The 22,381-nt window shown below is 54.2% G+C and overlaps 1 protein-coding gene across 2 annotated transcripts; it reads left to right on the top strand.

Annotated features, from left to right (window-relative positions):
* The first annotated feature begins 2,731 nt into the window (after positions 1-2,731).
* LOC120381340 (von Willebrand factor A domain-containing protein 5A-like) lies at positions 2,732-21,003 on the top strand. Of its 2 annotated transcripts, XR_005588032.1 has the most exons (11): positions 2,732-2,832; positions 5,815-5,874; positions 6,025-6,227; positions 7,430-7,652; positions 12,364-12,536; positions 13,158-13,272; positions 18,547-18,719; positions 18,821-18,909; positions 19,788-19,867; positions 20,562-20,676; positions 20,869-21,003. XR_005588032.1 is itself a non-coding variant. In XM_039499554.1 (10 exons), exons 2-10 carry the CDS (start codon positions 5,835-5,837, stop codon positions 19,869-19,871), a joined length of 1,245 nt encoding a protein of 414 aa, XP_039355488.1. In that variant the 5' UTR covers positions 2,732-2,832; positions 5,815-5,834. The 2 variants fall into 2 exon arrangements, 1 of the variants encoding a protein (XP_039355488.1); XM_039499554.1 differs by lacking the exons at positions 20,562-20,676; positions 20,869-21,003 and adding an exon at positions 19,045-19,189 and having other exon boundaries at positions 19,788-19,871.
* The last annotated feature ends 1,378 nt before the right edge of the window (positions 21,004-22,381 follow it).

A 22,381-nucleotide genomic window follows, 5' to 3' on the forward strand; every position in this document is an offset into this window, starting at 1 on the left:
GGGGCTTGGACCCCCCCGAGTTAGGTGGGAGGGAGTGAGGGAAAAACACCTGGGGACAGGGCCAGCTCCAGGCACCAGCCGACCAAGCATGTGCTTGGGGCGGCACCTTATAAGGGGAGGCCAATCTTGGTTTGGCAGGGTGGCGTTCGGGGTTTGGTTTTGTTTGTTTTTGGGTTTTTTGGTTCTGCTGGGCGGTGCTCGGGGGGGGGGTTGGTTTTGGTTCAGCGGGGCGGTGGTCGGGTGGGGTTGGTTTTGGTTTGGCGGTGTTGGGGACTTTAACCCCGACAGCGAAATTCGTTGTCTCTTCAGCTAGAGAGACAGGCAACACCAGCAAGGTCCGATCAAAAGCCTTTTATTGACAAGTGCACGCATCAACAAAAGGCCGCTCGTCTCCAGTGAGAACCAGCAGCTTTTTACAGCTTAGCATTAGCCTATATAGACAGTTTTATTACGTCATACATCACTCACTTGAGCAAAACCCACCCCCCTTTGTTTAACAACTTATAACTAGACACTTTTAATATACACACATGCCTAGACTTTATGTCTACAACTTTAAATTATTAATTATCTCTTAACACCCAAAAGTTAAAAATACAGGGGAGTTTTTAAACAAACCTATAACTCAACCAAAAAGTTAGAATCTGAACCGTGGGGTGCTAGTTTCTTATCAGCTCTTCAAACACTGTCCTTAGCACAGCTAATGGTATGCCAGCCATGCAATCGCTGGTTTATCTCAGGCTTGTCTCACGTTTTCCAGGGCTCTGTAAAACAATGCTGCTTTTCAATACTTTTCCACTCTGGGATTATCCAGAAACCTCTAGATGCTTGACTTTAGTCAGGTTGGCATAACTGTTTTGCCTGCTATATTTTCATTCAGGCCTAACAGCGGGGTGGCGCTTTTTTTTTTGCTTCGGGGCAGCAAAAAAGTTAGATCCGGCCCTGCCTGGGGAAAACACTGCTTCCCAGCCCCAGCTTGGTAGCTACTGTGGAAGGAGAGAGACCCCCCTCCCCTCTGCTTCCCAGCCCCAGCTTGGTAGCTGCTGCGGAAGGAGAGAGACCCCCCACCCCCTGCTTCCCAGCCCCAGCTTGGTAGCTGCTGCGGAAGGAGAGAGACAGCTCTCCCCAAACTAGTGCTAAAACTTAATGTAAATCGCTTGTCTGGGGGGAGGTCTGGAAACCATTAGGGCCAGATCTTTGTTATCTGGTGTAGTTCTGGCTCTGCAGAGTTCGCCCATTGACTCTTAAGCAGAAAGCAGCGCTAGGTTTGGTGGGGATCCTGCTAGGTGTTCTGTAGGATAAAGACCTTATCTGCAAGCTCTTTGAAGCAGGGATCTGTCTGCAAACTTCAAGCCATGTGTCCATGTGCTCCAGGGCTTCTAAAAACTCCACTAGTCCACTGAGTTTTTCAGTTGGTGACACACACAATGTGAAACCAGCAGAACTTTGCCTGTCTCTACAGGGCTCTGTTGCACTTGAACAGCTTGGATCCTAAACACCCATTGAAAATAACCATAACCAGCCACTTGATGTTTTATTTCCCTTTGTATTTTCAGTATTGTCGTGTGTTTGTTTGTGGTTTCATACTGCTGTTTGTGTTGCTTTATTACTTATTTTTACTGTTCTAGGTGTATGATGTGTTAATCAAATTTAAAGTGGACGTCTCAGAGAAATTGCATATGCCTGAGTGAACGCCTTTTCCGCTCCTTTCCAGTATCAGAACATAGTGTATTAATATTTGCAATGAGAGCATGATTATTTCTAGTTGACTCATAGATTTGTTTAGCATCTTAAAGCTGCGCTATGTGTGCAGATAATATGCATGCAACAGAGAGAGTTAATTATTATTAGGGTTTTTTTATATTGAGCTTTTATCCAACAATAGTTAGCTACCAGTACAAACAACATTAGGAAAGATCATTTAGTTGGGGGTGATCCTGCTTGGAGCAGGGGGTTGGACTAGAGACCTCCTGAGATCTCTTCCAACCCTGATATTCTACAATTCTATGGTTAAGTGGTCCGCCAAGATCCTCAGCAATTTTCAAGTGGTCTGTGGAAAAGAAAAGGTTGAGAACCACCAGGGCCGGCTCCAGACCCCAGCGCGCCAAGCGCGTGCTTGGGGCGGCATGCCGTGGGGGGCGCTCTGCTGGTCACCGGGAGGGCCGCAGGCGGCTCCGGTGGACCTCCCGCAGACGTGCCTGCGGAGGGTCCGCCGGTCTTGCGGCTCCGGTGGGGCATCTGCAGGCACGCCTGCGGGAGGTCCACTGGAGCCACGGGACAGGCGAGCGGCAGAGCGCTCCCCGCGGTGTGCCCCTGTGCTTGGGGCAGCGAAATTGCTAGTGCCGGCCCCGAGAACCACTGCCCTAGAAACGTGCCCATTTCCCCCCGGCTTTTGTTATCAGTTGCTGTTTACTCGGGTGTATCTGCTTTGAACTGGATGTAGTGGCCAGCAGGGCAGGGAGGCATCAGGTGTGGCGAGAGCACCCCAGAGAGGGGACACCCCAGCCCTGACCTGAGTGACCAGGCTCCTGGGCCCAGCCTGTCAGGGCTTCGGGGACTCGAGCGGGAGGGAGGGGAGCCCTGGGGCGCACACAGGCCTCCGGGCAAAGGGAGCTGGAGCGAGGACTCGGGGTTCAGTAGCCGACTCCGCCGGGGGGTGCAGACGCCAGGAAGGTTCCCCACGACAGCGGGCCCATCCCAGGGCCCCTGGGTGAGGCGCTGCGGGCGGGGAGTTTGCAGACGCTCCCTGGCTGGGCTGGGTGGGGCTCGCCCGGAAAAGTGACTTTCGGTTTCGCTTTTCCAGCTTCTGCGCCACAGTCCGGGCTAGTGAAGGTAACGGGGCCTCGCCCCTGCGGTCCAGGGCCCCCAGCCGCGGAGAGAACCCAAGAGTCCTGGCACCCAGCCCCCCCCCCACCGCCTCAACCGGGCATAGGATCCAGGAGTCCTGCCCCGCCTCCTAGCCGGGGATACAAGTGCGTGTGCGCTGCCCCCTGTAACACGGGCCGGGGGGCGCGTCTCTCTCCCAGCCCCAGCACTGCGCAGGGTGGATGTAGGGAGGGGGAGGGGTTGGAGTCACGGCCTGGCCCAGCCCCCCCCTCCGCACTGGTCGGGCCCGGCCGTCGCGGGGACTCGCCCTCAGCAGAGCGGGGTCTCTGACCCGGGGGGCAGGTCCGGCTCTGCCCAGCAGGGGGCAACGCGGCGCTGGGGCCTGGCGCGGGGGTCGGATCGGAACCAGTGCAGGACATTCAGCAACTTGCTGGGTTAGTGCGGCCCCCGACTTCTGTCCATCCTCAATCCCCCCCCCCGCACTGTCCAACCCCCCCATCTGTCCACCCTCACCCCCCTCCACACTATCCAACCCCCCTTCCATTCGTCTCTCCATCCTCACCCCCCCGCACTGTCCAACCCCCCCATCTGTCCACCCTCACCCCCCTCCGCACTATCCAACCCCCCTTCCATTCGTCTCTCCATCCTCACCCCCCTCCGCACTATCCAACCCCTTCCGTCCGTCTCTCCATCCTCACCCCCCCCGCACTGTCCGACCCCCGTCTGTCCACCCTCACCCCCACACACACTATCCAACCCCCTTCCGTTCGTCTCTCCATCCTCACCCCCGCGCACTATCCAACCCCTTCCATCCGTCTGTCCATCCTCACCCCCTCCGCACTATCCAACCCCCTTCCGTTCGTCTCTCCATCCTCACCCCCTCCGCACTATCCAACCCCCTTCCGTTCGTCTCTCCATCCTCACCCCCTCCGCACTATCCAACCCCCTTCCGTCCGTCTGTCCATCCTCACCCCCTCCGCACTATCCAACCCCCTTCCGTTCGTCTCTCCATCCTCACCCCTCCGCACTATCCAACCCCCTTCCGTTCGTCTCTCCATCCTCACCCCCTCCGCACTATCCAACCCCCTTCCGTTCGTCTCTCCATCCTCACCCCCTCCGCACTATCCAACCCCCTTCCGTTCGTCTGTCCATCCTCACCCCCTCCGCACTATCCAACCCCCATCTGTCCACCCTCACCCCCTCCGCACTATCCAACCCCCTTCCATCCGTCTGTCCCTCCTCACCCCCTCCGCACTGTCCGACCCCCTTCCGTCCGTCTCTCCATCCTCACCCCGCACTGTCCAACCCCCATCTGTCCACCCTCACCCCACACACACACTGTCCAACCTCCTTCCGTTCGTCTGTCCATCCTCACCCCCCCCTGCACTGTACAACCCCCTTTCTGTCCCCCTGCAGCATCCAACCCCCCTTCTGTCCGTCTGTCCATACTTACCCCCCCTGCACTGTCCAACCCCCCGTACCGTCCGTCTGTCCATCCTCTCCGCCCTCCGCACGTTCCTACCCCCGTTCCGTTGGTTTATCCTTCCTCACCCCCCTCCGCACTATCCAACCCCCCTTCCGTCCGTCTGTCCATCCTCACCCCCCCTCCGCACTATCCAACCCCTTCCGTTCGTCTCTCCATCCTCACCCCCTCCGCACTATCCAACCCCCTTCCGTTCGTCTCTCCATCCTCACCCCCTCCGCACTATCCAACCCCTTCCGTTCGTCTCTCCATCCTCACCCCCTCCGCACTATCCAACCCCCTTCCGTTCGTCTGTCCATCCTCACCCCCTCCGCACTATCCAACCCCCATCTGTCCACCCTCACCCCCTCCGCACTATCCAACCCCTTCCATCCGTCTGTCCATCCTCACCCCCTCCGCACTGTCCGACCCCCTTCCGTCCGTCTCTCCATCCTCACCCCGCACTGTCCAACCCCATCTGTCCACCTCACCCCACACACACACTGTCCAACCTCCTTCCGTTCGTCTGTCCATCCTCACCCCCTGCACTGTACAACCCCTTTCTGTCCCCTGCAGCATCAACCCCCTTCTGTCCGTCTGTCCATACTTACCCCCTGCACTGTCCAACCCCCGTTCCGTCCGTCTGTCCATCCTCACCCCGCACTATCCGAACCCCCCACACACACACACACTTCCGTCAACAGCGTATTATCGCCTAGACCAGCAAGGCCTAGGCCTAGGGCGGCAAATTTGCAGGGGCAGCAAATTTGCTCACGCTCCCTCCCCAACTTCACCCCTTCCCCAAATCCCCAGCCCACCTCCTCCCCCAGGCGCGCCATGCTTCCCTCCTTCCACCTCCCTCCCAGACTTGCCACGCGATAGCACTGGGAGGGAGAAGCGAGTAGCAGCATGCTCGGGGGAGAGCGGAGGTGACCTGGGGCCAGCGGGCGCGGGGAGTAACTCTTCTGGGGGGGACAGGGAACTGCTCCCTGCCCCAGCTCACAATCACTCCACCTCCACCATCCTCTGAGCGCGCCACATCTCTCTCTCCCTCCCAGGCTTGCCGCAGGGGAGCAGAGGCGAGCTGGGGGGGGGGTGTCAATTTTTTGAGGGTCTAGGGGCGGAAAATTTGTTAATCTGCCACTGCCTTCTGTCCATCCTCACCCCCCACGCACTGTCCAGCCCCCACCCCCTCCGGTCCGTCTGTCCATCCATCCATCCCTATTACCCCCCCCACACACACATTTCTCCATCCAGTTCCCAGCTGTGCCCCGGTCCCTGCCAGCCCCCACTTGCTGGGAGCTGGCGCCGTGTGCAGGAAGGCGGGATCCGGGGGGGGGGGCCGAGAGGAGCCATCACTCTGATCTCTGAGCTAGGCCCGTGAGCCTGCGGGACTCCCTGCCACAGGACCTGGCTGAGCAGGGGGGTGGGGCTGGGGTCTCAGAGCCGTTGCTGGGGGACACTCCCTGTGCCCATCAGTTTCCATGGGAACCCTGTATCTCACCGCACACCCTTCCCCTGCACAGATCCCCGACCCCAGACCGAGATGAGGAGCTGCGGCCTCCTGAACAGTTCCAACGAGCCGGGTGAGTCAGGGCAGGGGGGTCCCATGACTGATGCCCCCCTCCCCTGAAGCCCATGGGGGGTGTTGTGGGGGGGGCCATGGCTGACATCCCCACTTCCCCGGTGCCCATGGGGGTCAGAGGGGCCCCTGGCTGATGTCCGTCTCCCCCCAGTGCCCCTGCGCAGCGGCTCGGTGACGGTGCTGATCCGAGGCTTCGTGGCGGACGTGGGCTGTGAGCTGCTCTACAGGAACGATGAGCCGGGGCCCGTGGAGGCCGTGTTCGTGTTCCCCGTGGACGCCGAGGCGGCCGTCTACGCCTTCCAGGCCCGCCTGGGGGGCGCCTGCATCCAGGCCCAGCTCCGAGAGAAGAAACAGGTACCCATGGGGAAGAGATGGCACCAAGGGGGCAGGGTATGGGTACATGCTGGCTTGGGGGCAGGGGGATCTCGGGGTGACCCCATCTCTCCCGGCAGGTGCAAGAGCTGTAGAGGGATGCACTGGCTGGGGGGGGCAGGGCAGGGGAATGTTGGAGGAATGGGGAATCTCAGGGTGACCCCTTCTCTCCCGGCACACACAGGAGCTGTATGGGGACACCCTGGCAAGGGGATCTCATGGGATAAGGAGATCTCAGACTGACCCTGTCTCTCCAGGAGGTGCAGGAGCTGTTACGTCTGGGGAAATTAGGCACCAAAAAAATTAAAATTCTGTGTACAATATTCTGCATATTTTTTGTCAAAATAACACAGTATAATCATGCCAGTTTCCATTATTTTGTTAATTTATTTCAAAATAGTGTCAGCAAGTTTGTCTGTAACAACACAGACCAAAAAAAAAGATTCTGGTAAATTTTTCCACGAATAGATTCCTTTCTAAGCCTATTCACACAGAACTTGGTGTAAGAATTTATTGAAACTACAATATAGAACCAGATTTCCTGCCCCCCTCAGAAGCAGCACAAAGGCTTTGGGGAGTCAGGGATAACGGAGGAGCTGAGGGAGAGGGAAGGAGTCTGGAGTGAACCTCGAGGATTGTTGGGGGTGGGAGGGAGAAGTATGGAACAGGTGTTTTGTGGGGGAGGGATTGTTAGGGAGTTGGGGAGCCTCCCCCATGCAGACCCTGGCTCACCCCAAGCCTCTCCCATTCAGTCAGACACACCCCATCGATCTGTGCAGCCTCTTCCCCCATCCCTGTGTGCCCTGCATCCCCCTTCCCTTGCTCTCGTGTGGCCCTGCAGCCCCCCTCCCATTCAGTCCTTGGCTCAATGGTGTCACCCCAGTAGCTCCTGAGCCCACAGCCCAGCCTCTCCCCCCACCAGCCCTTCTGAACCCTTCTCTGTGACCCTCCCCGCTGCTCTAATGCTACAGCAGCCTCTGGTAGGTGAAGGTGGAACTACAGCACTTCTTGGGCAGACTGTATTTTCGGCAGGGGCGGGATTCTGTGCCAGACGTGAATTCTCTGCATATGCAGTGGTGCAGAATTCCCCGAGAAGTAACCTGTATGAGGATGTGCTGTCCAGGGGACAGGGCAGGGGGATCTCAGGGCTGGTGGAACTCGGGGTGACCCTGTCTCTCCGGCAGGCGCAGGAGCTGTACGGGGATGCGCTGGCTGGGGGGCAGAGCTCGTTCCTGCTGCAGCAGGAGGGGACCGGGGGCGACGTGTTCAGCTGCTCCCTAGGGAATTTGCCCCCCGGGGAGGAGGCGGCACTGACCCTGCGCTACGTCTGTGAGCTGCCGCTGGAGCCCGATGGAGCCGCCCGCTACATGCTGCCAGCCGTGCTGCGCCCCCGCTACACGCCCCATGGTGAGACCCACAGATCCCCCTGCCACATTAGCCTGCCTGGTGAGACTCATAGTCCCCAACACCCCCACTGCACACCCTACAGTGAGTTACCCCACCGCCTGTAACCCCCCAAAGTCCCTTAGCCCCTGCTATGTACCCCACAGGGAAAAACCCACATGGACCCCCATAGGCCACAACTATGTGCCCCATGTTAAGCGCCCCCCTCCGTCCCCAGCCCTACAATCCGCGCCCCAGGGTATATGACCTCCCCCTGGGCCCTCTCCTGATCTTCCAGCATCCCTCCATGCCCTTCAATAGTCCTTTGCCCTCATAGGACTGGAAGGGACCTCACAAGGTCATCTAATCCAGTCCCCTGCACTTGTGGCAGGATTAATTATCTAGACCATTCCTGACAGGTGTTTGTCTAACCTGCTCTTAGAAATCGCCAATGATGGAGATTGTACAAGCTCCCTAGGCAATTTATTCCAGTGCTTAACCACCCGGATAGGAAGCTTTTCCTAATGTCCATCCTAAACCTCCCTTGCTGCAATTTAAGCCCATTGCTTCTTGTCCTATTCTCAGAGGTTAAGAAAAACATTTTTTCTTCATCCTCCTTGTAACAACTTTATCCATACTTGAAAACTGTTATAATGTCCCATCTCAGTCTTCTCTTCCCCAGGCTAAACAAACCCAGTGTTTTCAATCTTCCCTCATAGGTCCTGTTTTCTAGACCCTTAATCATTTTTGTTGCTGTTCTCTGGACTCTCTCCAATTTGTCCACATCCTTCCTGAAATGTGGCACCCAAAACTGGACACAGTACTTCAGTTGAGGCCTACTCAGTGCAGAGTGAAGCGGAAGAATTACTTCTTGTGTCTTGCTTACAACATTCCTGCTAATACAGCCCAGAATGATATTCGCTTTTTTTTGCAGAAGTGTTACACTGTTGACCCATATTTACCTTGTGATTCATTGTGACTCTCAGATCCTTTTCCACAGTACTCCTTCCTAGGCAGTCATTTCACATTTTGTATGTGTGCAACTGATTGTTCCTTCCTAAGTGGAGTACTTTGCATTTGTCCTTCAGACCATTTCTCCAGTTTGTCCAGATCATTTTGAATTTTAATCCTATCCTCCAAAGCACTTGCAGCCCCTCCCGGCTTGGTATCGTCCGCAAACTTTATAAGTGTACTCTGTATGCCATTATCTAAATAATTGATGAAGATATTGAACAGAACCGGACCCAGAACTGATCCCTGCGGGACCCCGCTCATTATGCCCTTCCAGCATGACTGTGTATGACCGGTTGGATCACAGAAACCCTCTTGGGAGCTACCACCTGAAATGCCAAGACTATTTTTACCCTTGCTTTCCCTGCCAGCTCAGGACTCCAGCGCCCTGTCTTGCTGAGCCAGACACTTCCGTTTGCTCCAACACAGACCCAGGGTCTGAATTACTTGCCCCAAAGCTGCAGGTTAACCTGAAAGCAGCTCACAGAAGTGGCTTGTCTTTAGCACTCAGATGCCCAACTCCCAATGGGGTCTAAACCCAAATAAACCCATTTTACCCTGTATAAAGCTTATTCAGGGTAAACTCATAAATTGTTCACCCCCTATAACACTGATAGAGATGCACAGCTGTTTGCTCCCCCAGGTATTAATACACACTCTGAGTTAATTAATAAGTAAAAGGTGATTTTATTAAATACAGAAAGTAGGATTTAAGTGGTTCCAAGTAGTAACAGACAGAACAAAGTGAGTCACCAAGCAAAATAAAATAAAATGTGCAAATCTATGTCTAATTAAACGGAATACAGATAATCTCAGCCTCAGAGATGCTTCAGTAAGTTTTTTCCTCAGACTGGACACCTTCCAGGCCTGGGCACAATTCTTTCCCCTGGTACAGCTCTTGTTTCAGCTTAGGTGGTAGCCAGGGGATTCTTCATGATGGCCCCTCTTCCCTCTTTATTCTGTTCCACCCTTTATATATTTTTGGCATAAGGCAGGAATCCTTTTGTTCCTCTCTGGGTTCTCACCCCCTCCTTCTCAGTGGAAAAGCACCAGGTTAAAGATGGATTCCAGTTCAGGTGACATGATCACATGTCACTGCAAGACTTCAAGCCTTCATTCCTCCCAGCTTGACTCACAGGGAGGCTGCCTGCAAACAGAGCCATTCAGTCAATTGCCCTGGTTAATGAGAGTCATCAAGATTCCAAACCACCATTAATGGCCCACACTTTGCATAATTACAATAGGCCCTCAGAGTTGTATTTTATATTTCTAGTTTCAAATACAAAAGTGGTACATTTATACAAATAGAATAATCGCACTCAGTAATAAGCTTTCTAATGATACCTTACAAGAGACCATTTGCATGAAGCATATTCCAGTTACATTACATTCACTCATTAGCATATTTTTATAAAATGATATAGGCTGTAAAGTTACACTGTGAACCACTGATGATTACTCTCTGGGAACAGTTTTCCAACCAGTTTTGAACCCACCTTATAGTAGCTCCATCTAGGGCCATGGCTACACTTGCAAATTTGCAGCGCTGCAGCAGGGTGTGAAAACACACCCTCTCCGGCGCTGCAAAGCGCCAGTGTGGTCAAAGCCCCAGCGCTGGGAGCGCGGCTCCCAGCGCTGTCCGTTATTCCCCACAGGGAGGTGGAGTACGGACAGCGCTGGGAGAGCTCTCTCCCAGCGCTGGCGCTTTGACTACACTTAGCGCTTCAAAGCACTGCCGCGGCAGCGCTTTGAAGTGCAAGTGTAGCCATAGCCTAGGTTGCGTGTCCCTAGTTTGTTTAAGAGGTCATGGGAGACAGTATCAAAAGCTTTAGTAAAGTCAAGATATACCACATCTACTGCTTCCCCCCCATCCACAAGGCTTGTTACCCTGTCAAAGAAGACTATCAGGTTGGTTTGACAGGACTGGTTTTTGACAAATCCATGGTGGCTGTTACTTAGCACCTTGTTATCTTCTAGATGTTTGCAAATTGGTTGTGTAATTATTTGATCCGTTATCTTTCCAGGTACAGGAATTAAGTTGACCGGTCTGCAATTTCCCAGGTTGTCCTTGTTTTCCTGTTTATAAACAAACACTATATTTGCTCCTTTTCATCTCTCCCATCTTCCATGACTTTGCAAAGATAATTGCTAATGGCTCAGGTATCTCCTCAGTCAGCTCCTGGAGTATTCTAGGATACATTTCATCAGACCCTGAGGACCTGAAGACATCTAATTTGTCTAAGTAATTTTTAACTTGTTCTTTCTCTATTTTAATCTCTTCTGATCCTACTTGTTTTCACTGGCATTCACTGTGTTAGACGTCCAGTCACCACCAGCCTCCTTAGTGAAAACCGAAACAAAGAAGTCATTAAGCATCTCTTCCATCCTTTGTGATTATACCGAGTTTCCACTTTTTGTTGGACTCTTGATTTTTAGATCACTGACGGATCTCCTGGTTACTCCAGGGTGGGCTCTTGCCACACTTCCTATCTTCCCTACGCAGTGGGAAAGTTTCCTCTTGTGCCCTTAATACTGTGTCCTTGAAAAACTGCCAACTGTCTCCAATTGTTTTTCCTGTTAGACTCACTTCACATGGGACCTCACCTGCCAACTCCCTGAGTTTGCTAAAGTTGCCTCTTGAAATCCATTATCTTTATTTTGCTGTTCTCCCTCCTACCATTCCTTCGAATCATGAACTCTACCATTTCGTGATCACTTTCACCCCAGCTGCCTTCCACTTTCAGATTCTCAACCAGTTCCTCCCTATTTGTCAAAATCAAATCCAGAACAGCCTCTCCCCTGGTAGCTTTCTCCACCTTCTGAAATAAAAAATTGTCTCCACTACATTCCACAAACTTTTTGGCTAATCTGTGCCCTGCTGTGTTAGTTTCCCAACATGTCTGGGTAGTTGAAGTCCCCCATCACCGGCCAGTCCTGTGCTTTCGATGATTTTGTTAGTTGTTAGCTGTTTAAAAAAAGCCTCATCCACCTCTTCTTCCTGGCTAGGTTGGCTGTAGTAGACCCCTACCATGGCATCACCCTTGTTTTTTACCCCTTTTATCCTTACCCAGAGACTTTCAACAAGTCTGTCTCCTAGTTCCATCTAAATCTCAGTCCAAGCATACACCTTTTTAATATACAAGGCAACACCTCCTCCCTTTTCCCCTGCCTGTCCTTCCTGAGCAAGCTGTACCCTTCTATCCCAATATTCCAGTCATGCGAATTATCCCACCAGGTCTCTGTGATGCCAACTGTCATAGTTGTGTTTATTTACTATTATTTCGAGGTCTTCCTGCTTATTCCCCCGTACTTCTCACCTTCGTATACAGACATCTAAGATACTGATTTGATTCCCCCCACCACCACCAGTTCTGTCTTGTCTCTCCTTTATCCCTCCCATAACAGCCCATGCTCCCCCCAAATTCCAAACTTTCTCCCAGGTCTCCATGTTGTTGACTTACCTGAGGGCTTTGGTCACCTGGCCCCTTCAAACCTAGTTTCAAGCCCTCCTCTCTAGGCCAGCCAGTCTGTAGCCAAATATGCTCTTCCCCTTCCTCGCTAGCTGGGCCCCATCTCTGCTTAGCATCCTTCTTCCTGGAACAGCAGCTCGTGGCCAAGAAAGCCAAAGCGCTCCTGGCGACACCATCTTCACAGCCAGGCATTCGCCTCCAGGATGCATCTGTCTCTGCCTGGGCCCGTGCTCACCCCGTGTCTCTCTCTGCAGGGTGGGACGGGGAGGACGTCACCCAGGGGGTCCCGCGAGTCCCCCAGGGAGAGCTGCCCTACACCTTGAGCCTGAGCGCCACGCTGCAGTCACCCCACGGCATCGACCGCGTGCTCTCCAACTGCTCCCTCACGCCCCTGAGCTACACGGCCGGGAACCGGACCAGCGCCCAGGTAAGGGTTCACCCGGACACCTGGGTCCCCACTATCCCCACTGGGAGGGTCAGTATGGGTGAGCGGCTCTGAGCAGGGGGGTGATGGTGGCTCTGGGCTGAGGGTTGGTGCCAGGGGACTGGGCCTGGGTCCTGGGTGAGCATATACAAGGATGGGAGCTCTGGGGCAGGGTACGGGGTGGGTCCCAGAGACACGGGAGTGGGGGGGCGGGAAGAGGGTTGAACGGCACCAATGGGTCCAGGGAACTGCCCACGTTCTCTGGAGAAAATCTCAAGGGGCTGAGACCAGCCTGTGGGAGTGAAATCCTGGACATTCGAGGGCCCTGGTTCCCTTTGCTTTCTGGGAGTTTCCTTCTCCTTGATTTTGAATGAAAGAAAATGGGGTGGGGCGGGAAAATATCACCCCCAAATTGGAAAGATTTAGCCAAAGTCAGAATTTTCCCAGTGTTTTCTGCAAGAAGAGCCAAGTTCTGGTGTTGCCTTTGGGGTGTTTTTCCCTCCCTCTCTCCCTCCCTCCTAACCCGGAGTTGCTCCCTCCCCCCGGCTGCATGGGGGGCACTGAGCTGGGAATCCTGCCCCCCCCAGGAGCCGAGGGGAGGTGACTGTGTTTGTCTCCTCCCAGGTGTCTCTGGCCGAGGCCCCCCCGTGGGACCGGGACATGGAGCTGCTGGTGTATTACGCGGAGCCGCACAAACCCAGCGCAGTGCTGGAGGTTGGGTTGCCCGGAGCAGAGCCAGGTGGGGGAGTCCTGCACCCTGCTGCCCCTGGCCGGAGGGGTGGGAATGGGGGGTCCATGAGCTGGGGATATGGGGGAGGGGTGTTCTTGGCGGTGACTTGGGATCGGGAGGCCTGGCGCAATGAGGGGGATGGTAGGGGAATGGGGGAGTCCTAGGGGTGATGGGGGTGCAGGCATCAGAGAGGTGCTGGGGGAATCTGGGGGCGGGGTTAAAAAGGTCATAGAGCAAATTTTAAACTAAGGGCTGGGGGGAAGCCGACAGGTGCAAAGGAGCATGTGGTTAGGACAGAGGGAGGATCTGCTGATGGAGACTTTCTATATCCTAGTACAGAGGAGAGGATGGAAGATGATGATAAAATACAGGTAGGATCTGACCAGAAACTCAAATGAAAGAAAGTCCCATTCAATTACATCATGTAATGGCAGACAGCTAAAAAGTGACAAGTTTTTAAAGTGCTTAGATACCAGTCCTAGAAGTCTAAATAATAAGATGGGTGATCTAGGGTGCCATGTATTTAATGAGGATATTGATATAAAAGGCATCACAGAAACTTGGTGGAATGAGGATAATCAATGGGACACAGTAACACCAGGGTACAAAATGTATCAGAAGGACAGAACAGGTGGTGCTGGTGGGGGAGTGGCACTATATGTGAAAGAAAGCATAGACTCAAATGAAGTAAAAATCTTAAATGAACCAAACTGCACCAGAGAATCTCTATGGATAGTAATTCCATGCTGAAATAATAAGAAAATAGTAGTAGGGGGATACTACCGACCGCCTGACCAGGACGGTGATAGTGAGTCTGAAATGCTCAGGGAGATTAGAGAGGCTATAAAAATAAAAAAACTCAATAATTCTGGGAGATTTCAACTATCGCCATATTGACGGGGTACATGTCACCTCAGGGCGGGATGCAGAGAGAGTTTCTTGACACCTTAAATGACTAGTCCTGGAACCCACAAGATGAGAGGCAATTCTTTATTAGTCCTTAGTGGAGCACAGGATCTGGTCCAAGAGGTGACTATAGCTGGGCTGCTTGGTAATAGCGAGCATAATATAATTAAATGTAACATCCCTGTGGCCGGGAAGACACCCCAGCAGCCCACCATAATTTCAGAAATGGAGAACTACACAAAACTGAGGAAGTTAAACAGAAATTAAAAGGTACAGCGCCAAATGTGAAATCCCTGCAAGCTGTATGGAAACTTTTTAAAGACACCATAATAGAGGCTCAACTTATACATATACCTCAAATTAAAAAACATAGCAACCCAAAAAAGTGCCACCGTGGCTAAACAACAAAGTAAAAGAAGCAGCAAGAGGTAAAAAGGCATCCTTTAAAAAGTGGAAGTTAAGTCCTATTGAGGGAAAAAGAAAGGAGCATAAACACTGGCTAGTGAAATGTAAAAATACACTTAGGAAGGTCAAAAAAGAATTTGAAGAAGAGCTAGCCAAAGACTCAGAAAGTAATAGCAAAAATGTTTTTAAGTGCATCAGAAGCAGGAAGCCTGTTAAACAACCAGTGGGGCCACTGGACGATCAAGATGCTGAAGGAGCACTCAAGGAGGATAAGGGCATTGTGGAGAAACTAAAGGAATTTGCATTGGTCTTCACAGCTGAGGATGTGAGGGAGATTCCTAAACATGAGTCATTCTTATTAGGGGACAAATCTGAGGAACGGTCCCAGATTGAGGTTTCATTAGAGGAGTTTTTGGAACAAATTGATAAACTAAACAGTAAGAAGTGACCAGGACCAGCTGGGATTCACCCAAGAGTTCTGAAGGAACTCAAATGTGAAATTGCAGAACTACTAACTGTGGTATGTAACCTGTCATTTAAATCAACTTTTGCAGCAGCTGACTGGAGAATAGCTAATGTGACACCAATTTTTAGAAAGGGCTCCAGAGGTGAGCCTGGCAATTACAGGCCAGTAAGCCTGACTTCAATACGGGCAAATGGGTTGAAACTATAGTAAAGAACAGAATTCTCAGACACAGAGATGAAGATGAGTTGTTGGGGAAGAGTCAAGATGGTTTTGAGAGGGTCAACAAGCATGTGGACAAGAGTGTTCCAATGAATACATGTACTTGTACTTTCAGAAAGCCTTTAACAAGGTCCCTCACCAAAGGCTCATAAGCAAAGTAAGCTGTCATGGGATAAGAGGGAACAAATGGTAGGAATAAATGGTCAGTTCTCAGAATGGAGAGAGGTAAATAGTGGTGGGACGAGGGCTGTTCAACATATTCATAAATGATGTGGAAAAAGGGGTAAACAGTGAGGTGGCAAAATTTGCAGAAGATACAAAACTACTCAAGATAGCTCAGCCCAAAGCAGACTGTGAAGAGTTACAAAGGGACCTCACAAAACCGAGTGACTGAGCAACAAAGCGGCAGATGAAATTCAGTGTTGATAAGTGCAGAGTGATGCACACTGGTAAACGTCATCCCAACTATACGTATAAAATGACGAGGTCTAAATTAGCTGTGACCACTCAAGAAAGATCTTGGAGTCATCGTGGTGAGTTCTCTGAAAACATTTCTCCTGCGGGCATTCTGCGCCAAAACGTTAAAAATTCTGCTCCAAAAATATAAAAATTCCAGGCACCATGTTCTAAATTTCTGCAAATGTTATTTGTCAAATAAATGTGGCGGCTCCAGCCTGGCAGTGGGGAGCATGGGCCACTGGCTGCACAGAGGTGGGAGATCACTGTGCAGCTCCCCCCGGGACACGGACTCAGCGCTGAGGCTGCACCCAACCCTGACTGTGCAAGGACCGGGCCTGCCCCAGAAACACCCCAAGGCCCTGCCCTCTGTGCCAGGCGCACCAGGTGTGGGGCAGGCAGGCTCAGCAAGGCAGGATCCTTGTGTGGGGGGATGCAGGTGTGGGGTGAGAGGGCTCTGGGTGGGGCAGTCTGGATGCGGGCAGCTCAGTGGGGGATCTGCAGGGGGGGGATCTGGATGCACAGGAGCTTGTTGGGAGGTTCTGGGTGCAAGATAATGGGACTCTGCAGGGGTTAGGGTGAAGGTGGTTAGGGCTCAGCAGGGGGGGGCGGGGGGTGGGGGGGGGGGGGGTGGGGTGGGGGTGGGGCTGTGGGGGGGGCTGTGTGAGGGGGCTCTGAGTGTGCTGGGGTGGTCCAGGTGTGGGGTCAGGCAGGAGGGGGGTGGGTGGGGGGGGGGGTGAGGGAGGTGTGGGGTGGGGTGTCTGGGGGGGGCTGCTGGGGTCTGGATGATGGGGATGGGGAGGAGATGAGGGGAGCAGCTCCTGTACTCCCCCTTCAGCTGAGGAGCGATGGGTGCAGGAAGTGGTGGGGCGGGGGAGGAGTTTGCAGAGCTTCCTGCAGCTGGGGGAGAAATCTGGGGGTGGGTCTGACCCGGCCCTAATTGCCCTGCCGGGGAAGAGGAAGTCCCGATCTCCCCAACCCAGCCGGGACTAGCAGCTGAACCCAGCACAGGACAAGAGCCACTAGCTGGGTCTTTCCCAGTCCTGCCCCCTGCCCCACAGTGATTTACCTTCCGCTGGCTGCCCTGGGCACCTGAAACATACGGCTGGGGGGGGTCACATGGCCACTCTTGTGGCTTCCCTTTGCTTCCCCTTCAGAAAGTCGTTGGTTTTTTTTTTTTTGCAGGGAAGCAAAGAAATCAGCACTGGACATAAATTCTGCGCATGCGCAGTGGTGCCGAATTCCCCCAGGAGTAAAACATCCACTGAAAGTGCAGCTGCAATCCAAAAAACAAACCGAATGTTAGGAATCAGAAAGCTCATGCTCCAAAACGTCTGTTAGTCTATAAGGTGCCACAAGACTCTTTGCTGCTTTTACAGATCCAGACTAACACGGCTACCCCTCTGATACAGGAATCATTAGGAAAGGGATAGATAATAAGACAGAAAATATCATATCGCCTTAAGATAAGCAGTTCTCAGACTGTAGCAACCCAAGGTCCTCCTTTTTGATTTAAAAAATTTTGAGGACCCCCTGCTTTGCCCCTTGCTGGTCAGTGGGAGCTGCAGAGCCAGGACTCAGGCGGGAGCAATGAGCAGAGCCTCACAGGCCACCCAGGCACCTAGGGGCCACAGGGAGCTGGCAGCCGCTTCCGTGTTCAAGAAGGGAGGGGGTGGAGTTGGTCAGCGGGACCCATGAACACCATGGATTTCCCTCACAGATCCCCAGGGGTCCATAGACCCCAGTTTGAGAAACGCTGCTCTAGATAAATCCATGGTTCGCTCTCATATTGAATACTGCGTGCGGATGTGGTCGCCCCATCTCAAAAAAGATATATTGGATTTGGAAAAGGTTCCGAAAAGGGCACCAAAAATCATTAGGGGTATGGAACAGCTGCCATATGAGGAGAGATTAATAAGACTGGGACATTTCAGCTTGGAAAAGAGACGACTAAGGGGGGATATGGTCGAGGTCTTTAAAATCATGACTGGTGTGGAGAAAGTAAATAAGGACGTGTTACTTACTCCTCTTAAACACAAGAACCAGAGGTCACCAAATGAAAGTAATAGGCAGCAGATTGAAAACAAACAAAAGGAAGTATTTCTTCACACATCACACAGTCAACCTGTGGAACTCCTTGCCAGAGGATGTAGAGAAGGCCAAGACTGTAACAGGGGTCAAAACGAGCTAGATAAGTTCATGGTCCATCAACAGCTATTAGCCAGGATGGGCAGGGATGGTGTGCTTAGCCTCTGTTTGCCAGAAGCTGGGAATGGGCAATGGGATGGATCACTTGATGATTCCCTGTTCTGTTCCCTCTGAAGCACCTGGCACTGGCCACTGTTGGCAGACAGGATACTGGGCTAGATGGACCTTTGGTTTGACTCAGTCTGGCCACTCTTATGATTATGGGTGGGTGTTGAAGGAGCTGGGGATGAGGTGTGTACAGGGGCTAGGGCGACCAGAGCGGGGGGGTCTCAGCAGAGCGGGGGGGTGGGAGGGCGGGGTGCGTGGGAGCAGGTAGACACCGGGATGCACTGCAGGTTTGGGGATATGGGGGATGGAAGGGCAGGTGCTGGGGGGGTGATCATTGGGGGCAGTGTAGAGTCTAGGGGAAAGAGGTGGAGGGAGGGACAGAGGGGTGGCGGTGGGGCTCTGGGACAGTTGGGGGGTGCTGAGGGGATGGTGGTGGTGGGGATCTAGGGAGAGTGATATGGGGGAGGGACAGAGGGATGGGGCTCTGGGGCAGTTGGGGGGTCTGGGGCTCTCGCAGGCTCACAGGGCTGGACCCCATGTCTGCCCCATTTGTGGCTGGCCCCGTCTCCCCACAGGCTCCCTGATGGGCGACCCAGCCGTGATGGTGACCCTGCTGCCCAGCCTGCCTGAGGCGGTGCTGGGCCAGAGCTCAGCCGGGGAGTTCATCTTCCTGCTGGACCGCTCCGGCAGCATGGAGTGCCCCATGGACGACCGAGACCGCTCACCCCAGCGCATCGACAGCGCCAAGGTACGGCCAGGCAGGAGGCCGCGCTAGATGGGCCCGTGGAGGGGAGCAGCTCACGCTGGCTGGGCCTGTGGGGGTGACTCCATCTGTTTCTCTGTCCCCAGGAGACCCTGGTCCTGCTGTTGAAGAGTTTGCCCCTGGGCTGTTATTTCAACATCTACAGCTTTGGGTCTCGGTTCGAGTCCTTCTACCCGTGAGTTCCAGGGGGGCCGAGTGCTGCTGGCTGGGTTGGGGCAGGACGGGCTGGCGTTGAGGGCAGGGCTGGCTAGGGTCAGGATGTCCCTGGCTCCAGCTGTCCCTCCCCCTGACCCCTTGGCGCCCCCCGCAGGCAGAGCGTGGCATACACCCAACAGACCATGGCTGAGTCCCTGCAGCGCGTCCAGCAGCTCCAGGCTGACCTGGGGGGCACCGAGATCTTGGCGCCGCTACAAGCCATTTACCGCAGCCCCTGCCAGGACGGGCACCCACGCCAGGTGCTGAGGGCAGCTGCAGGGCATCCCGGGGGCTCAGAGAGGGGCTGGGACTGGGGGGATCTAATGAAGGTCACTTGGAGAGGGGCTGGGTGGGGGTAGCTGATGGCGGATGGGGGGGGCGGGCTCAGACTAGGACTGGGGCCGGGGACCAGTGCTCCTGGGTGTGGGAGCAGGCCATGGTAGGCAGGAGCTGGGGTGTACCTCTGTGTAGAGCTGGGGGGCAGCACTGGATGTTGCGCCCAGTTCTGGGGGGCGTCTTGTAGCCAGGGGGCAGAGAGGGCACATGGTGGGGGCAGGAGGGAGCTCCTGGAAAGGTGCCCACAGCAGTCGGGCAGGTTAGTTTCTCCAGGGGCTGGGGAAGAGGTGACACTTGGGGTCACAGTTAGAGTCAGGGGTCCCTGTCTGTCAGCCCCCCCCCACCCGGGAGGCCTCTGGGAGGTAGGGAGGAGTACCAGGGGGAGGGGGGGACTCATGGGGCAGGGGGTCTCTGGGATGGGGGTCAGTTGGGCAGGCTCTTTGAGGGCTGCCCCTGTTCCTGGGGGGGTGTCTCCAGGGGGATTTAGGGTCCCCGGCTCTGACAGCGCCTCTCCCCCGCCAGCTGTTTGTGTTCACGGACGGGGAGGTGGGGAACACCCAGGACGTCATCACTGAGGTGCAGCGTCACCGGGGGACCCACAGGTAACCGGGGCACCTGCCCCCCAGCATTCTTCCCACCCTGCCCCCAAGCGCCCTCTGAGCCCTGCCTCCTAACCCTGCCTCCTGGCGACTCCCCACCCTTCCCCCTAGCATCCCCTCAACCTTACTGTCATGGTGTACCGGCCCGAGCGTGCGGCGGCCCTGCAGCGGGTCTGTGATATGCGCACTGGCGCTAATCAATCGTAACCTGTCACACAGTATCATGCCGGTCGCCCAGCCCTGCCGGCCTGGGGACTGTCTGCCCCACAGCACCCCTCAACCCAGCCCTCAGCCCTGCCAGCATGGGCACCGTCTGCCCCACAGCACCCCTCAACCCTGCCCTCAGCCCTGCCAGCCTGGGGACCCCCCAGAACCCCCAAACCCTGCCTCCCATTATCTCCCCAAAGCTGCCCCCTGCCCTGCTGACCTGGAGACCCTCCAGCAACCCCAAACTCTCTCCCTCCAGCCCTGTCAACATGGAGAACCTCTACCCCTATCATCTCCCCAACCCTGCCCCCCAGCCCTGCCGGCAGAGAAACCCCCAACCCCAGCATCTGCCCATCCCTTCATCTCACCCTGCCCCCCAGTCCTACTCACCATTCTCCAACTGCCCCCCAGCACTGAATTGGCCCCCCCGGCTCTGCCCCTCCACATCCTGTCTCTGACCACCCCCACCTCGGACTCTGCCTTCCTGCAGGTGCTTCTCCTTTGGCATCGGGGAAGGGGCCTCCACGGCTCTGGTCAAAGGCATCGCCCGGGTAGCAGGGGGCAGCGCCGAGTTCATCACAGGCCAGGACCGCATGCAGCCCAAGGTGAGAACCCAGGAGTCCGAGCTCCCCCGGCTCTAACCCACCAGACCCCACTTCCCTTCCAGAGCTGGGAGAACCCAGGAGTCCTGACTCCCAGCCCCCCGCTCTAACCCACCAGTCCCAACTGCCCTTCCAGACTGGGGATAGGACCCTAGTGTCCTGGCCCCACCCTGAGTGTGCCGGTCTCTCCCCCAGGCACTGCAGTCTCTGAAGCGGGCCCTGCAGCCGGCCGTGACTGGGATCTCGCTGAGCTGGGATCTGCCCCCCGGGATGGAGGCGGCGCTGCTGGGCCGGGGCCCTGAGGTGATCTTCCCTGGGCAGCGGTGCCTCATCTACGCCCAGCTCCGTGGGCAGCCCCAGGTGAGAGAGCAACCTCCCCGCGCGCACACCCACACACACCCACCCACCCACACACACACACACACACGGTACGCCCCCAGGGCTTGGGGTCGGTGACTGAGCCAGGAACCTCCCACCCCCTCCTGGGTGGTAACTCTGAAAGAAGCAGTGAGAGGTAAAAAGGCATCCTTAAAACGTGGAAGTTAATCCTAGTGAGGAAAATAGAAAGAAGCATAAACCCTGGCAAGTGAAGTGTAAAAATATAATTAGGAAGGTCAGAAAAGAATGTGAAGAACAGCCAGCCAAAGACTCAAAAAGTAACAGCAAAAAATTTTAAGAACATCAGAAGCAGGAAGCCTGTTAAACAACCAGAGGGGCCACTGGACGATCGAGATGCCAAAGGAGCACTCAAGGACGATAAGGCCATTGCGGAGAAACTATATTAATTCTTTGCATCGGTCTTCACAGCTGGGGATGTGGGCGGGGGGATTCCCAAACTGAGCCATTCTTTTTAGATGACACATCTGAGGAACTGTCCCAGATTGAGGTGTCATTCAAGGAGGTTTTGGAACAAATTGATAAACTAAACATGACTGGAGGATAGTTAATGTGACACCAAATTTTAAAAATGGCTCCAGAGGCGATCCCAGCAGTTACAGGCCAATACGCCTGACTTCAGTACCGGGCAAACTGGTTGAAATTATAGTAAAGAACAGAATTCTCAGGCGCGTAGGTGAACAGAATTTGCTGGGGAAGAGTCAACATGGTTTTTGTAAAGGGAAATCATGCCTCACCAATCTACTCAAATTCTTTGAGGGGGTCAACAAGCATGTGGACAAGGGGGATCCAGTGGCTATAGTGTACTTGGACTTTCAGAAAACCTTTGACAAAGTCCCTCACCAAAGGCTCTTAAGCAAAGTAAGCTGTCCTGGGATAAGAGGGAAGGTTCTCTCATGGATCAGTAACTTGTTAAAAGATAGGAAATGAAGAGTAGGAATAAATGGTCAGTTCTCAGAATGGAGAGAGGTAAATAATGGTGTCCCCCAGGGGTCTGTACTGGGACTAGGGCTGTTGAACGTATTCATAAATGATCTGGAAAAAGGGGCAAACAGTGAGGTGGCAAAATTTGCAGATGATACAAAATTTCTCAAGATAGTTAAGTCCCAGGCAGACTGCGAAGAGCTTCAAAAGGATCTCACAACATAGGCGGGGAGATATATATGGGCCTGTGGTTCCCCTGCTCCACCAATATTCAGGAACGTGGTCACGGTTCCAGCAATGTTTGGGCTTATATTTAATCAGAACCATCCTGTCCATGGGACGGGGCAACTGCCCTGGGCCCCACACTTCAGGGGGACACAGGGTCCAG

This window comes from Mauremys reevesii, linkage group 13, assembly GCF_016161935.1.
Source record: "Mauremys reevesii isolate NIE-2019 linkage group 13, ASM1616193v1, whole genome shotgun sequence".
NCBI lineage: Eukaryota > Metazoa > Chordata > Testudines > Geoemydidae > Mauremys > Mauremys reevesii.